Source organism: Scyliorhinus canicula, chromosome 9, assembly GCF_902713615.1.
Source record: "Scyliorhinus canicula chromosome 9, sScyCan1.1, whole genome shotgun sequence".
NCBI classification, from domain to species: domain Eukaryota; kingdom Metazoa; phylum Chordata; class Chondrichthyes; order Carcharhiniformes; family Scyliorhinidae; genus Scyliorhinus; species Scyliorhinus canicula.
Genome location: NC_052154.1, coordinates 105,015,509 through 105,034,393, shown reverse-complemented (window position 1 = coordinate 105,034,393; position 18,885 = coordinate 105,015,509). Strand labels below are relative to the sequence as shown.

Here is an 18,885-nt window from a genome sequence, read left to right as displayed (position 1 = left end):
ATTTACATCGAGATGATAATTACTGTAGTCATTCTATTTACATCCAGATGATAATTACTGCAGTCATTCTACTTACATCGAGATGATAATTACTGCAATCATTCTATTTACATCAAGATGATAATTACTGCAGTCATTCTATTTATATGAAGATGATAATTACTGCAGTCATTCTATTTACATCAAGATGATAATTACTGGAATCATTATATTTACATCAAGATGATAATTACTGCAATCATTCTCTTTACATCAAGATGATAATTACTGCAGTCATTCTATTTACATCAAGATGATAATTACTGCAATCATTCTATTTACATCGAGATGATAATTACTGCAATCATTCTATTTACATCAAGATGATAATTACTGCAGTCATTCTATTTGTTATGAAGATGATAATTACTGAAGTCATTCTATTTACATCAAGATGATAATTACTGCAATCATTATATTTACATCAAGATGATAATTACTGCAATCATTCTATTTACATCAAGATGCTAATTACTGCAGTCATTCTATTTACATCAAGATGATAATTACTGCAGTCATTCTATTTACATCAAGATGATTACTGCAATCATTCTGTTTATATGAAGATGATAATTACTGCAGTCATTCTATTTACATCAAGATGATAATTACTGCAGCCATTCTATTTACATCAAGATGATAATTACTGCAGTCATTCTATTTACATCAAGATGATAATTACTGCAGTCATTCTATTTACATCAAGATGATAATTACTGCAGTCATTCTATTTACATGAAGATGATAATTGCTGCAATCATTATATTTACATCAAGATGATAATTACTGCAATCATTCTATTTACATCGAGATGATAATTACTGCAGTCATTCTATTTACATCAAGATGATAATTACTGCAGTCATTCTATTTACATCAAGATGATAATTACTGCAATCATTCTGTTTATATGAAGATGATAATTACTGCAGTCATTCTATTTACATCAAGATGATAATTACTGCAGTCATTCTATTTATATGAAGATGATAATTACTGCAGTCATTCTATTTACATCCAGATGATAATTCCTGCAGTTTTTCTATTTACATCAAGATGATAATTACTGCAGTCATTCTACTTACATCGAGATGATAATTACTGTAGTCATTCTATTTACATCAAGATGATAATTACTGCAGTCATTCTATTTATATGAAGATGATAATTACTGCAGTCATTCTATTTATATGAAGATGATAATTACTGCAGTCATTCTACTTACATCGAGATGATAATTACTGAAGTCATTCTATTTACATCCAGATGATAATTACTGCAGTCATTCTACTTACATCGAGATGATAATTACTGCAGTCATTCTATTTACGTCAAGATGATAATTACTGCAGTCATTCTATTTTCGTCAAGATGATAATTACTGCAGTCATTCTATTTACGTCAAGATGATAATTACTGCAGTCATTCTATTTACATAGAGACGATAATTACTGCAGTCATTCTATTTACATAGAGATGATAATTACTGCAATCATTCTATTTACATCAAGATGATAATTACTGCAGTCATTCTATTTACATCCAGATGATAATTCCTGCAGTTTTTCTATTTACATCAAGATGATAATTACTGCAGTCATTCTATTTACATCCAGATGATAATTACTGCAGTCATTCTATTTACGTCAAGATGATAATTACTGCAGTCATTCTATTTACGTCAAGATGATAATTACTGCAGTCATTCTATTTACATCAAGATGATAATTACTGCAATCATTCTATTTACATCAAGATGATAATTACTGCAGTCATTCTATTTACATCCAGATGATAATTCCTGCAGTTTTTCTATTTACATCAAGATGATAATTACTGCAGTCATTCTATTTACATCCAGATGATAATTACTGCAGTCATTCTATTTACGTCAAGATGATAATTACTGCAGTCATTCTTTTTACATAGAGATGATAATTACTGCAGTCATTCTATTTACATTAAGATGATAATTACTGCAATCATTCTATTTACATCCAGATGATTATTCCTGCAGTTTTTCTATTTACATCAAGATGATAATTACTGCAGTCATTCTATTCATATCGAGATGATAATTACTGTAGTCATTCTATTTACATCCAGATGATAATTCCTGCAGTTTTTCTATTTACATCAAGATGATAATTACTGCAGTCATTCTATTCATATCGAGATGATAATTACTGTAGTCATTCTATTTACATCCAGATGATAGAGCAGTGGCTGGTTTAGCTCACTCGGCTAAATCGCTGGCTTTTATAGCAGACCAAGTAGGCCAGCAGCATGGTTCGATTCCCGTACCAGCCTCCCCGGACAGGCGCCGCAATGTGGTGACTGGGGGCTTTTCACAGTAACTTCATTGAAGCCTACTCGTGACAATAAGCGATTTTCATTTCATTTCATTTACATCAAGATAATAATTACTGCAGTCATTCTATTTACATCAAGATGATAATTACTGCAGTCATTCTATTTACATCCAGATGATAATTACTGCAATCATTCTGTTTACATCGTGATGATAATTACTGCAGTTATTCTATTTTCATCAAGATGATAATTACTGCAATCATTCTATTTACATCGAGATGATAATTACTGCAGTCATTTTATTTACATCGTGATGATAATTACTGCAGTTATTCTATTTACATCAAGATGATAATTACTGCAGTCATTCTATTTACATCAAGATGATAATTACTTCAACCAGTCTTTGATTCTTTATTTTGATATCTTCGGATAATGTGCTGTTGTCTCTGGTGAAATGGAAGAATTGCCGAAACCATAATGCCATAGACCTTTTTGTTGTTGACACAAGCATTGCAATCAGTGTAGCAACGACGGGGTAATCTGAGCTTGTTCCTGGAGATTTGTTTATTCACATGATTCCCCCCAATCAGTACTGTTTTAACTACGATTTAACAAAGAATAATATAGCACAGGAACAGGCTCTTCAGCCCTCCAAGCCTGTGCCGGTCAGGGTACCAACCTTGGCCAAAACCCTCAGCACTTCCTTGTGCCGTATCCCTCTGTACCCATCCTATCCATGTGTGTCGAGATGCCTTTTGAACGCTGTTAATGTATCTGCTTCCACAACCTCACCTGGCAACACGTTCCAGACACTCACTACCCAGGCTCACACTTTTGCTTTAAACATTGCTCACGGAATTTAAACCTATGACCTCTGGTGACTGACCCCTCCACCCTGGGAAAGAGTGCCTGCCCATCCACTCTATCAATACCCCTCATAATCTTGTAGACCTCTATCAGGTCATCCCTCAACCTCCGTCTTTTTAATGAAAACAATCCATGTCTATCAGGCAACATCCGGGCAAACCTCTGCACCCTCTCCAAAGCCTCCACATCTTTCTGGTAGGGTGTGACCACAATTGTGCGCAATATTCCAAGAGCGGCTTTACCAAGGTTCTATACAACTACAGCATGACTTGCCAGTTTTTATACTCGATGCCCCGTCCAATGAAGGCAAGCATTCCGTACGCTTTCTTGACTACCTTGCCCACTTGTGTTGCGACCTTCAAAGATCTGTGGACCTGCATATCTCAACTTGTATCACTGCCTGCGGTAAAGTATACCATACAATTTACATATTTCAGCAGTGTGTTAGATTACATTCACTACAAACCAACAGAGACCTCTGCTCATACCTCTGTTGGACGTTGGTTTTGTGCTTCATAAACCTTTACATTATTATTTTCAGTTTCTTTGTTATTTTGATCTGAAATTTGTGTCCTGGGACAGTACTTTCCTTTCAGTCCATTGGCACATAATTTGGATCTGGTGGGTGCTGCAGAAAGCATCACAGAAGCTTCACAGCATGTAAACATATGTACAAATGAACTAGGAACAAGAGTAGGCAATTTTGAGTCGGCTCCATCATTCAATGTGATCATGGCTCTGCTCATCTCTCAACCTCAACTCCACTTTCCTGCCCAGTTTCCATAATTTCAACCTATTATTAAAAATCTGTCTATCTCCTCAAATGTACTCAATGTCCCCGCCTCCACCACAATTTGGGGTAGTGAATGCAACAGATTCATGACCCTTTGAGAGAAGTAATTTCTCCTCATCTCTGTTTTAAATCTGCTACCCCTTATCCTAAAATTGTGACCGCTTGCTATGGATGATCCCACAAAAAGACGCACCCACTCCACGTCTACATTTGTCAATACCCTTTATCTTAATATGTACCTCAATTTGATCTCTCAGTCTTCTAAACTCGAGAGAGTATAGGCCTGAACTGCTCCACCTCTCTTCATAGGACAAACACCTCATCGCTGAAATCAATCTAGTGAACCTCCTCTGAACTGCCTCCAATGCAACTACATCCCTCCTCAATAAGGGGACCAAACCCGTACCCATTACTCCAAGTGTGATCTCACCAATACCTTGCACGTTGCAATACTTCCCTACTGTTATGCTCTATTCCTTTAATATAAAAGACAAAATTCCATTTCCCTTCAATATTATCTGCATGCTTGTTTTCTGCGATCCATGCACGAGGCCATCTAGACCCCTCAACACTGAAGCACTCTGAAGTTTCTCTCCATTTAGATAATAAGTTGCCTTCCTATTTTTCTGGCCAAATAGCTTAATCCTAACCCTCATGGTCTGCACGTATTCCATACTGAGAAGGGTGTTTGCTCAGGTGCCATTTCATGTGACATAAACATTTGACCTGGTGTTGTCTTACATTCATTCGGATCTTCTGAATGATGTAATCCTTAACTTCTTGGAAGGAACCTCTTTTCAATAATTGTCTGATCATTATATCGCTTTTAATTACTGTCTTGGTGGCTGCTGCAACATTGCAGATTTTGCTGTTTCAATACATACTTTTCAAAACCCCCCCCACTCCCCGCAAGCTGCTATTTGAACTGGGCCAAGGGAATTCCCCACCGTGCAGTGTGGCAGGGGAACATGATATCATTTTTATGATTGTGGCTGGCAGCAATCGACCCTTCTGGAATTCCGGGTCTTGTTCGATTCAAATTGTGATTGGTGGAACCCCCAGAAGCTTCTGGAAGGATTCTGGAAAAGAAGGCAGGTTCCATTTTGGCCTTCAGTTTCTCCTGAGTTTTGACAGCAGCATGCTCTCTGTCAGCTAAGGCTGGCGTTTTAAAACACTCCCCAGTCAGGCCTGTGAAGGTAGCTTCTGATTGAAAGACTACAGGCAATAGGCAGGCCTGTGAAAGATTAATCTTCTCTTTGAAAGGGAAAAGCCCAGTCTGATATCTCTCCTGATAATCCTAAAAGGTCCTGAAGACCAGGCCCTTCTCTCTCACTCCATGCCACAGCTGGAAACCAGACAGCTCGGGTCCAGATGGAACGGCACTCGTGGGGGTTTCCCAGAGGATCGGATGCCCCCAGGTGCTTGCTCTGTGAGCAGGGTGCCAGCCTGGCAAAACCAAGGTGACCAGTTGGCACTGCCAATTAGCAGGGGCACTGCCAAGATGTCAGGCTGCCAATTTCCTATACTGGGGATCGGCCCGGGGTGCCCTGCGCATGTATGATGGGGTGAGGGGGGGGGGGGGGGTGAGGCCCCCTTTATAGGTGAGTTGGGGCTTTGGGGGGATTCAGGGGTCGCGATGGGGAGTCGAGAGATCAGGACGCCATTTTTAACGGTAAGTGGAACTCCTCGGTGCAGGAAACAGGACGCAATGTGGCCTCAGCGGGGAGTTCCTCGCTGAAGCCCCGAATTGAACCAGATTCCTGATAGATAGCATGATGTTTATCGGCGCTGCGAGCACCGGGAAACACCCAGCTAAATGGGCTCATCGCGAGACTGTTCCAGTTCAGTTAGAGCGCGCCCGCTATCTTCATAGATTGATGATACTCTTGATGATTTTATTTGTAATTTAAATATTCTTCTTTTATAAGTGAACAATGTGCACATGGGACGGCATGGTAGCACAGGGGTTAGTGGGGACCCAGGTTTGATTCCTGGCTTGGGTCATTGTCTGTGCGTTCTCCCCACATCTGCGTGGGATTCCTCTGGGTGCTCCGGTTTCCTCCCACAATTCCCGAAAGACGTGTTTCTTAGGTGAATGAGACATTGTGAATTCTCCCTCTGCTCCCGAACAGGTGCTGGAGTGTAGAGACTAGGGGATTTTCAGTAACTCCATTGCAGTGTTAATGTAAGCCTACTTGTGACACTCTAAATATTATTATTGTTATTAAAGAATGAAGATCATAAAAGTTAATTAAGCAAACTTTCTTCAAATTGAAGAGTCTATTCCCAAGGCTGTACTCTGTCTACATGTTCCCTTGAATTAACCAGCATCCCTGAGAAGGGACCTGTTCCACACTTGGTATTTTTGCCTCTCCTAGGGTATTTTGGTATTGCAGTGCTGTGTGACTTCACTATTGGCAGAATCAGTGAACAACTTCCCTTCCTGTCCATTTACAGATATCATTGTGGAAAGACAGCATGACGCTGAGGTTATCAATATTATTATTATTGCATTAATGACTAAATATGCCATTAAATATGTGACTCCAGACCCACAGCAATGTGATTGACTCTCAAATGCCCTTTGAAATGCCAGCCCAGCCAATGATGCTCACACCCTGTAAAATGATTTTTTTTTAAATTGGCAATACCTCCATACTAGTCTAATTTCCTGTCCTTAAGAATACTGCAATTTCAAAATAATTATATTAGCTCCTTACTCTGAAACAATTCATTTCCTTTGGAATAGTTTAACTTGTTTTGTCATAGCGTTATCACGGAAGGGCAGATAATCAAAGCATGCACATTTCAGCTTGCAAGGGCTCAGATCTAATTATGGTAACTGTCAGGACTTTGAACAAGTAAATGCTATCAAGGAATTAACATTTGCTGCAGTGTTAATGATTATGGTTTATTTGAGGAAACGGTCATTTGAAGAATACCGACTGGAGTGGATTGGTTAGCTTAGAATTACTGGCCAGTTAGCTCAGAATTGAGTGCTAGTTAACTCAAATATGCAGGTTAGTTGGCTAACATGTAGGGGCTGGTTAGTTCCATTCATTATGATCATAGCTGATCATTGAACTCAGTAGCCTGATCCCACCTTCCGCTATATCCTTTGATCCCCTTCGCCCCAATAACTGTATCTAACTGCTTCTAGAATACATACAGCGTGAATTCTCTGCTGGCGAGATTCTCCGTTCTGTCGGCAGTGCGCCTGGGCAGCGCGGGGTGGCTTCAATGGGAAATCCCATTGGCCAATGGCAGAACGGAGAATCCCGCTGCCAGCGATGGCTCGCCACTGAGAAATACTTGGTTGGGGAGGCAGAGAATTCACTTGACAATGTTTTGGCCTCAACTGCTTATTGTGGTAGCGAATTCCACAAACTCATCACTCTCTGGGTGAAAAAACTTCTCCTCATCTCAGTCCGAAAAAGTTTAGCCCGTAACAAAGAACAAAGAAAATTACAGCACAGGAACAGCCCCTTCGGCCCTCCCAGCCTGCGCCGATCCAGATCCTTTATCTAAACCTGTCTCCTATTTTCCAAGGTCTACTTCCCTCTGTTCCCTCCCGTTCATATCCCTGTCTAGATGCCTCTTAAATGATGCTATCGTGCCCGCCTCTACCACCTCCGCTAGTAAAGCGTTCCAGGCACCCACCACCCTCTGCGTAAAAAACTTTCCACGCACATCTCCCTTAAACTTTTCCCCTCTCACCTTGAAATCGTGACCCCTTGTAACTGACACCCTCACTCTTGGAAAAAGCTTGTTGCTATCCACCCTGTCCATACCTCATGATTTTGTAGACCTCAATCAGGTCCCCCCTCAACCTCCGTCTTTCCAATGAAAACAATCCTAATCTACTCAACCTTTCTTCATAGCTAGCACCCTCCATACCAGGCAACATCCTGGTGAACCTCCTCTGCACCCTCTCCAAAGCATCCACATCCTTCTGTTAATGTGGCGACCAGAACTGCACGCAGTATTCCAAATGTGGCCTAACCAAAGTCCTATACAACTGTAACATGACCTGCCGACTCTTGTACTCAATACCCCGTCCGATGAAGGCAAGCATGCTGTATGCCTTCTTGACCACTCTATCAACCTGCGTTGCCACCTTCAGGGTACAATGGACCTGAACTCCCAGATCTCTCTGTACATCAATTTTCCCCAGGACCCTTCCATTGACCATATAGTCCGCTCTTGAATTTGATCTTCCAAAATGCACCACCTCGCATTTGCCTGGATTAAACGCCATCTGCCATTTCTCTGCCCAACTCTCCAATCTATCTATATTTTGTTGTATTCCCTGACAGTCCTCCTCGCTATCTGCAACTCCACCAATCTTAGTATCATCTGAAAACTTGCTAATCAGTCCACCTATACCTTCCTCCAGGTCATTTATGTAGATCACAAACAACAGTGGTCCGAGCACAGATCCCTGTGGAACACCACTAGTCACCCTTCTCCATTTTGAGACACTCCCTTCCACCATTACTCTCTGTCTCCTGTTGCACAGCCAGTTCTTTATCCATCTAGCTAGCACACCCTGAACCCCATACGACTTCACTTTTCCATCAATCTGCCATGGGAAACCTTATCAAACGCCTTACTAAAGTCCATGTATACGACATCTACAGCCCTTTCCCTCATCAATTAACTTTGTCACTTCCTCAAAGAATTCTATTAGGTTTGTAAGGCATGACCTTCCCTGCACAAAACCATGCTGCCTATCACAGATAAGTCTGTTTTCTTCCATATGTGAATGGATCCTATCCCTCAGTATCTTCTCCAACAGTTTGCCTACCACTGACGTCAAGCTCACAGGTCTATAATTCCCTGGATTTTCCCTGCTACCCTTCTTAAACAAAGGGACAACATTAGCAATTCTCCAGTCCTCCGGGACCTCACCCGTGCAAAGATATCTGTTAAGGCCCCAACTATTTCGTCCCTTGTTTCCCTCAGTAACCTGGGATAGATCCCATCCGGTCCTGGGGACTTGTCCACCTTAATGTCTTTTAGAATACCCAAAATTTCCCCCTTCCGTATGACAACTTGACCTAGAGTATTTAAACATCCATCCCTAGCCTCAACATCCGTCTTGTCCCTCTCCTTTGTGAATACCGATGCAAAGTACTCATTAAGAATCTCACCCATTTCCTCTGAGTCCACGCATAAATTCCCTCTTTTGTCTTTGAGTGGGCCAATCCTTTCTCTAGTTACCCTCTTGCTCCTTACATATGAATAAAAGGCTTTGGGATTTTCCTTAACCCTGTTAGCCAAAGATATTTCATGACCCCTTGTAGCCTTCTTTATTGCACGTTTGAGATTCGTCCTACTTTCCCAATATTCCTCCAAAGCTTCATCAGTTTTGAGTTGCCTCGATCTTATGAATGCTTCCTTTATCATTTTAGCTAGTCTCTCAATTTCACCCGTTATCCATGGTTCCCTAATCTTGCCATTTCTGTCTCTCATTTTCACAGGAACATGTCTGTCCTGCACTCTAATCAACCTTTCATTAAAAGACTCCCACATTTCAAATGTGGATTTACCCTTAAACAGCTGCTCCCAATCCACATTCCCTAGCTCCTGCCGAATTTTGTTATACTCTGCCTTTCCCCAATTTAGCACTTTTCCTTTCGGACCACTCTTGTCCTTGTCCATGAGTATTCTAAAACTTACGGAATTGTGATCGCTATTTCCAAAGTAATCACCGACTGAAACATCAACCACCTGGCCGGGATCATTCCCCAATACCAGGTCCAGTATGTCCCCTTCCCGAGTTGGACTATTTACATTCTGCTCTAAAAAACTCTCCTGGATGCTCCTTACAAACTCTGCTCCATCTACGCCTCCAACACTACACGAATCCCATTCAATGTTGGGGAAGTTAAAATCTCCCATCACCACCACCCTATTGCACCAACATTTTTCTATAATCTGTCTGCATATTTGTACCTCTACTTCATGCTTGCTTTTGGGAGGCCTGTAGTAAAGTCCCAACAATGTTACTGCACCCTTCCTATTTCTTAGCTTCACCCATATTGCCTCAGTGCTCGAATCCTCCATTGTGCCCTCCTTAATCACAGCTGTGATATCATCTCTGACGAGTAATGCAACTCCACCCCCCCCCTTCTACCTCCGTCTTTATCCCACCTGAAGCATCTATACCCTGGGATATTCAGTTGCCAGTCCTGCCCTTCCCTCAACCAAGTCTCAGTAATACCAATAACATCATATTCCCAGGTACTGATCCAAGCCCTAAGTTCATCTGCCTTACCTGCTACACTTCTCGCATTAAAACAAATGCATCTCAGACCACCTGTCCCTTTGCGTTCATGAACTCTTCCCTGTCTACTCTTCCCCTTAGTCACATTGAGTTTATTATCTCGTTCCTTACTGGTGTTAGTTACTGACCTCTAACTTCCTAATCTGGTTCCCATCCCCCTGCCACATTAGTTTAAAACCTCCCCAACAGTGTTAGCAAAAGCACCCCCTTAGGACATTGGTTCCAGTCCTGCCCAGGTGTAGACCATCCGGTTTGTAATGGTCCCACCGCCCCCAGAACCGGTTCCAATGCCACAAAAATCTGAACCCCTCCCTCCTGCACCATCTCACAAGCCACGTATTCATTCTGACTATTCTTGAGTTTCTACTCTGACTGTCCCGTGGCACTGGTAGCAATCCTGAGATTACTACCTTTGAGGTCCTACTTTTTAACTTATCTCCTAACTCCCTAAATTCTGATTGTAGGACCTCATCCCTTTTTTTATCTATATCGTTGGTGCCTATATGCACCACGACAACTGGCTGTTCACCCTCCCCCTTCAGTATGTCCTGCAGCCGATCGGAGACATCCCTGACCCGAGCACCCGGGAGGCAACATACCATTCGGGAGTCTCGTTTTCGACCACAGAAACGCCTGTCTACTCCCCTTACAATTGAATCCCCTATGACTATAGCCCTGCCAGTCTTTTTCCCGCCCTTCTGTGCAGCAGAGCCAGCCACGGTGCCATGAGCCTGGCTACTGCTGCCTTCCCCTGGTGAGTCATTTCCCCCAACAGTATCCAAAACGGTATACCTGTTTTGGAGGAAGATGACCGCAGGGGATACCTGCACTGCCTTCCTGCTCTTTCTCTGCCTTTTGGTCACCCATTCCCTGTCTCCCTCACCAATCCTATTCTGTGGTGTGACCAACTCACTGAATGTGCTATCCACAACCTCCTCAGCATCACGGATGCTCCAAAGTGAGTCCATCCGCAGCTCCAGAGCCGTCATGCAGTCGAAGAGGCACTGCAGCTGGACACACTTCACGCACATGAAGAAGTCAGGGGCATCGGCCACGTCCCTGAACTCCCACATTGAGCACGAGGAGCATAACACGGGTCTGGGATCTCCTGGCCTTTTTAGCCTTTACCTTAACTGACTACAAAATATACTATCAAATAATTAATAAGTGAAAGGAAAACAAGACTTTACTTACCAATCACAATACTCACCAACACAGGAAGAGTTAAATTTCTCCCAGCTGCTGCTAATTGGAGCACTTTCCTTACCAGCTAATCAGGTCACTGCTTTGCTGTGATGTCACCCTTCCAGGTAAGTTTTTAAAGTTTTAAAGAGGTAAACTTACCTTCCCAACCATCCCTCGCCACTGCTCCCTCCGAGAATCTGAAGTCCGCTGCTCCTTATCAACAGTCTTATTTTTGGTTAGAGGAGGAGGGCGGGTGGGAGACACTACCCGTGTAGTGTCTCGGGTTTAGCCGCTGCCCAAATATATCAGTTCACTCATCTTCCCAGAGCGCAATTCGGCCGCTTCCGTTCAGCTCCTCCCACGCACTGCAAACTGCAAGGTAATTTTTTTTTAAATAGGGAAACTTACCGCTCCCGTTCAGCTCCTCCCATGCACTGCAACTGCAAACAACCCCCTGGTTACTGCTCTCGCTGAAAAAAAGAAAGCACACTCCGCGCTCCTGAAATGAACCTTGGACTATTATCTCTGGTTTTGGACACCTCCACCATCGGGACCATCTTTCCTGGATCTACCCTGTTCAGTCCTGTTACAATTTTATAGGTTTTTATGAGATCCCCCCCATATTCTTCTGATCCAGCGAAATAATCCTAACTGACCTGATTTCTCCTCATATGTCAGTCCCGCCATCCTTGAATTCAGTCTGGTAAACTTTTGCTGCACTCCCTCTATAGCAAAAATATCCTTCCTCAAATAAGGAGACCAAAACTGCACACAATATTCCCGGTACGAGCTCACCAAGGCCTCGTACAATTGCAGCAAGATATCCCTGCTCCTGTACGTGAATCCTCTCGCAATGAAGGCCAACGTCTAATTTTACCTTCTTTCCTGTCTGCTGTACCTGCATGTTTACCTTCAGGAACTGTTGTGCAAGAACACCCAGGTCTCGTTGCGCATTCTCCTCTCTCAATTTATAGACATTCAGACAAACATCTGCCTTCCTGTTTTTGCTACCTCACATTTATCCACATTATACTGCATTGCATCTGCCATGCATTTGCCCACTCACTCAGCTTGTCCAAATCATACTGAAACATTTCTACATCCTCCTCACAGCTCACCCTCCCACCCAGCTTTGTGTCATCTACAAATTTGGAGATATTCCATTTAGCTTCCTCATCTAAATTGTTAATATATACTGTGAATATTTGGGGTCCTAGCACCAATCCCTGTGGTACCCCCCCCTTGGACCTGCCATTTGGGAAAGATCCATTTATTTCTACCCTTTGTTTCCTGTCTGTCAACCAGTTTTCTATCCACCTCAATATACTAAAAACCCCATGTGTTTTAATAACTTACAGGCTAGTTAGCTCAGATGGCTAGAATATCATGCCAGTGTCTTACCATTGCCATTTTCACAGTAACTTTATTGCAGTGTTAATGTGAGCCTATTTGTGACAGAAATAAAGATTATTATTCATCCCCCATACTGGCTAACTGTGCTTTCTGCAGCTGTTTGGGGTTATATGGAGTTAGATCACAGACCAGTCATGACCTCATTGAATATCAGAACAGGGTCAGGGGCTAAATGATTCACTCTTGTTCCGGACTGTGTTCCTAAATTCTTAGCAGTATGAAATAAAAGCCCTTTAGGGTAGGTAACCCAACGTTGCGCACTCTGTGAAGTCAATATTTAGGATAACAGCATCCATTAAAGTTTATAAATTATAAATGAATTAATATGTACTTTTATTATTGATTCCTAATCAGTACACATTCAATTTTTTCTATCCAGTACCATTTTAAATATTTTCCACAGTCGTAGAATTTTGTATTTTACTTAATATATTTAATTTCACTTTTACAGAAAACACTAGTGCATGGGAGCACATTGTAGGTGGAGATGTTAAAGTTGGCATGTACAGAAGTGCCAAGAAATGTCCAAAAGGACATTCAAGTTGTTTATGGCCTCGTGCAAGTAATGGAATTGTTTACATACCTTTTGTTTATAAAACATATTTTGGTAAGTTAATTGGGTTAAGTTCCCTTTTAAAGCTATTTGCCTTAATGGTTTACAAATTAAACTGAAACAGGAAAATAGGAATATACAGTTTTTACAATTCTTTCGCTAAAGACAATCAAATTTTCACACCGAAATAGTCCTGAAAGCGTTTTCTCAATATTCATAGAGCTATCATAGAATTTACAGTGTAGAAGGAGGCCATTCAGCCCATCGAATCTGCACCGGCTCTTGGAAAGAGCACCCTACCCAAGGTCAACACCTCCACCCTATCCCCATAACCCAGTAACCCAACACTAAGGGCAATTTTGGATACTAAGGGCAATTTATTATGGCCAATCCACCTAACCTGCACATCTTTGGACTGTGGGAGGAAACCGGAGCACCCGGAGGAAACCCACGCACACAAGGGGAGGATGTGCAGACTCCGCACAGACAGTGACCCAAGCCGGAATTGGACCTGGGACCCTGGAGCTGTGAGACAATTGTGCTATCCACAATGCTACCGTGCTGCCCTTATTGCAGGAGAGTAGATGGATAGCCAAATTATACATGACATAGACTTTATTGCTAAAGTAGAATTGCGTTGTACAGCACAGCTGGGAGCTCTGCAGGACTAATCTATTCTATTTAAGTGAGCAGTTTTTCTATATAGCCAATCAGAATTATAATGGAAATTGCCTTTATAAACTCATCACTTTATATTAGCACAGTCTGACTACCATGTGGCTTTCACCGCAAATCGTCAGTCAATTCCAATACATCCAATCCGTTGGGCAGCACGGTAGCACAGTGGTTAGTACAATTGCTTCACAGCTCCAGGGTCCCAGGTTTGATTCCCGGCTTGGGTCACTGACTGTGCAGAGTCTGCACGTTCTCCCCGTGTGTGCGTGGGTTTCCTCCCGATGCTCCAGTTTCCTCCCACAGTCCAAAGATGTGTAGGTTAGGTGGATTGGCGATGATAAATTGCCCTTAGTGTCCACAAAAGTTAGGTGGGGTTGCTGGGTTACGGGAATAGGGTGGAGGCATGGGCTTTAGTGGGAGCTCTTTCCTCAGGCCGGTGCAGACACGATGGGCCAAATTGCCGCCTTCTGCAGTGTAAATCTATGATTCTATCACTGAGCCGGCTGAGGAAGCTCATTACAATTTCCTAATCACTAATCTCAATTCCCTAATCTCAATTCCTTTTCCATAGGACCCTGATGAAGCCACCTGCTCAGTAAAACCTAGCAAGAAAAACGTGGCAGTCTTATAACTTCAGAAACTTGAACAAACATCAGAGAGTCGTGAACACCGCTCAGTCCATCACACAAACCCACCTCCCATCCATTGACTCTATCTACACTTCCCGCTGCCTTGGGAAAGTGGGCAGCATAATCAAAGACCCCTCCCACCCGGCTCACTCACTCTTCCAATTTCTCCCATTGGGCAGGAGATACAAAAGTCTAAGAACACGCACAGATTCAAAAACAGCTTCTTTCCTCTTGTTACCAGACTCCTAAACAACCCTCTTATGGACTGATCTGACTAATACTACATTCCTGTATGCTTCACCCGATGTCTGTGTATTTACATAGTGTACCTTGTGTTGCCCTATTATGTTGTTTTTTTCATGGACTAAATTATCTGTTTGAGCTGCATGCAGAAAAATACTTTTCACTGCACCTCAGTACATGTGACAATAAACAAATCCAAATCCACTTAGAAGACTCCTCGTATCTAGAATGTATCAGATATACAAAGCACCTGCTTATAACTGTTTTCCCAAAAAACTTTATATCCTTAAACCAGAAGCTATAGGTTGAGGGATGCCACTTTGCATCAAATATGGCTGACTGGGGTGTCTCCCACTCTTACTGCTTGCTGTAAGTGTGTTGAAAAGGCTTGCAGGTCAACAGTCAATCTATTTGACCATATTATAGATACACCTTCTGAGGCCATGAAGGCCTGAAGGGGGTTGCAACCCTGAGCTTCTGTTTCAGAGGTAGGGAGACTACCTACTGTGCCAGAAGACCTCCCTGTCATAAACCTAGGGTTAAGCAGGGCATGGGACAGTAATGAAACTTTAAGCAAGTCATGAGACCCTTATGAGACTGGGGTATTGATATTCTCAAAGGATGGGGAATACACACTGCACACTGAGGGGCAGGGCGCCCCTTCTGCATCCTGTATAAAACTGGAGGGCCATGAGCTGTGAACCTAGCTCCTGGAGTAGAGTAACAACTCTGTAGTTATGTTCTGTTGCATTCAACTTTTTTAACTCAATCTGTTTGGCTCGATATGGACTCTTCCGGACCTTATAACACTCTCAGTCTTTTAAGGTAAGACAAAAACTTTACTTAGTGAGCTGGAAGGAGCAAGATTTCTTCTCCAAAGAACTGAAGAAAAGACCTGCTTTCCTCTGTCTGTCCTCGAAATGGCCAGGACTTCCCCATCAATCACTATTTACCTTGGTGCTGGTTAATGACCACAATTCTGACCTGCTTGCTTTTGCTTATTTTGGTTGAAAAGTCAACAACATTGCCTAATGCCTCTCACGTAGAGCCTAGGGCAGGAAGGCTTCCTGCTCAGAGGTTAAAATCCTCCCCAGAAAATCCACTAATGAGTTACACTTCACATTTCACCTCACTTCCTTCAAAGACATACCTCTCAGAGTTCTGCCAAATTCTAGCTCCCCCCTTCACAATGATGCCAAATGTAATGAACTTTCTGTGCTGCTGAATCTGCAATCCTATCAAATTCTAGATACCCATTATTGCACAGATGAGAACTGTTATTACATGCAGATATGCATTAAAATTAAGTTAGGAGGAACAGTAATTTGTGTAAATATGAAAGAAAGTTACAAAGGGACATACTCTGATTTTGAGTGGACAAACTGACAAATTAATCCAGGACGGGAGAAGGAAGTGGGAGGTCATTTGTTTCATATCTAATAAAAATAAATTAGAATATTTTCTAAATGGTTAGCGACAAGAATCGACAGAGTAGTTATGAATTTAGGTGCCTGGGTACATTGTAACTAAAAGCTGCTGGTGACTGAGTTGGTGCAAGAAGCTATTTCCTCTATAGTGAGATCTCTGAACACAGGGGAACGTGTTGACATGATGGCCAGTTAAATCGGGAAGAGTTTTTTTCATCCAAAGGGTGATGAGAAAAATTATAGCATGTGGAATTTGATGCCATTAGCTTTTGAGGTGGTATATGATTTACAAAAAATTAAAGTAATAACTGTACTTTGAAACCTCAGGAAAGGGAATAAATGATTCACATTACAAAAATAGGATATTCCCCAAGCATATGAAAACCCTGCTCCCTGCTCCCTGCTCTCTGTATGATTTTAGGGAGCAACCAATTCTGATTGCAAGAGGCTAGATTGATGAAATATATTTTTTATCTTGTTTTGGAGATTACGTTGGTATTCTGTGTAGGTATAGAAAGCTGTGTATGTGGCAGGCGGGGTAGGGAGGGGCGGAATGATGACGATGAGATGAAAGGTTAAAAGTGTTTGATTTGATGCATTTGAGAGGGAATGGTGAGTTTTAGCTCAGGAGATAATGCATATTTATTTAACGTATCAAAATGACACATCATCCAGTTGGAAAACAGAAACAAGACCAATTTCAAACTCCACCAGTTCAAGCCAATATTGATTTTGCTGCTCCACATAATTGAATTGACAGATCGAACTACCAGTTTTTGGTTTACTTCTCCACTACCGATCCAAGCGCTTACTGTAAAAACAAGGCCAATTCTTCCTGTAGTTGGTAAATATTACAGAGTTGTGTAACTGAAGATACTGGCCGGAATTCTCCAGCAGTTGGGATTCTCATTTCCCGCTGGCAGCACCGCCCGCCTGCGGGTTTCCTGCAGCGTCGGGTGGCTACATTGGGAAATTTCATTGACAAATGGCGGAAAGAGAGAATCCCATCACCAGCGGACGATGCAACGCCGAGAAACATGCGGCTGGGGTCCGGAGAATATTGTGCACAATGTCCTCAGGCAAGAAACCCTAGCAAAACTGGAGTCAATGGGAATCGGGGGAAAATCTCCACTGATTGGAGTCATACCTGGCGCAAAGGAAGCCTGTGTCTGCGTGGGTTTCCTTCGGGTGCTTCTGTTTTCTCCCATAGTCCAAATATGTGCAGGGTAGGTGGATTGGCCATGCTAAATTGCTCTTGATGTCCAAAAAAGGTTAGGTGGGGTTACTGGGTTACGGTGATAGGATGGAGGTGGGGCCTTGGGTAGCGTGCTCTTTCCAAGGCATGGTGCAGACTCAATGGACTGAATGGCCTGCACTGTAAATTCTACGATGATTCTACGCATCACATGGATGTGAGGTAGGAGACCGGCTGGGCCCAACGCACCTCCATGGAGGCTGGCATCAGCCCTTCTTGCCAGAAAGGTGCTCTAAGCGAAAATGTTACACACCATCGAGGGATACGTAACCTGCAAGCAGAACGGGGAGGTCTCGTGCTCCACATTCTGGGAGGAACTGAAGCCGGTGATGAAGGGGAAATAATTGCATATCGGGAGGGTGCTTGGGGACAGAAAGGAGACGGCGGCCAGGCAGCAGTTGGTCGACTCCATGTTGGATGTGGATTGGCGGTACACCACAGCCCCGACCGTCAAATTACAAGCAGAGAGGAAAATATTACAAATGGAATTTGATCTGCTCTCCACTGCGAAAGCAGTGCACCAACTCCGCCAGACACGGACAACCTTTTATGAGCATGGAGACGAGGCCAGCCGCCTGCTGGCTCAGCAACTGAGAAAACAGGCAGCCATCAGAGAAAGAACTCCGATGAAAGATAGAAACGGCAGACTGGGACTTCCGGTAGCGGCATGTAGGTGGAAGATGCATGTTGGGTAGCTCCTGCTCGAGGTTTTGGTTATTGGAGTTTAATGCCTGGTTCCAGGGTGCAGCAAGACAGATGGATGGTAGGGAATGTCGAAGATCCATAACTATGCTGCTGGGAAGAAGGGGTGAAGAAAGTTCGAGTAAATGGGTCAGCTCGACCGCAGGAGAGATGGCGGAGGCGGGATTGCTGGGTGGGGCCGCTCCCCTCACAGTTGAAACTCTGAGGCAGTTCGTCAAGAACATAGAGATGATGTGTAAGGCGATGATGGCTGCGATGAAGGTGCTGGTGGAGGAGGCGATGGCCCCAGGGAAGATGGTGGTGTTGCAGTCATCGACCGTGGTATGGGAGCAAGAAGAGAAATTGGAAGGGGTGAAGGAAGCTCTGTCGCAGCACAGTGACCAGTTCACCTCGAAGAGTGAGGAACTGCGGAGGATGGTGTAGGCCAGCAAAGGACCCAGAGCCATGGTGGAGGACCTGGAGAAAAGGTCGCGGTGACAGAATGTGAGAATAGTGAGCT

At 43.0% G+C, this 18,885-nt stretch overlaps 1 protein-coding gene across 1 annotated transcript in view; it reads left to right on the top strand.

Moving 5' to 3' along the window:
- Positions 1-18,885, top strand: part of LOC119970933 (low choriolytic enzyme-like) — a 104,309-nt gene that overhangs the window by 54,598 nt on the left and 30,826 nt on the right. The window contains exon 5 of the mRNA XM_038806043.1: positions 13,354-13,509. Coding sequence (XP_038661971.1) covers positions 13,354-13,509 — 156 coding nt within the window. The remainder of the gene's footprint in view (positions 1-13,353; positions 13,510-18,885) is intronic.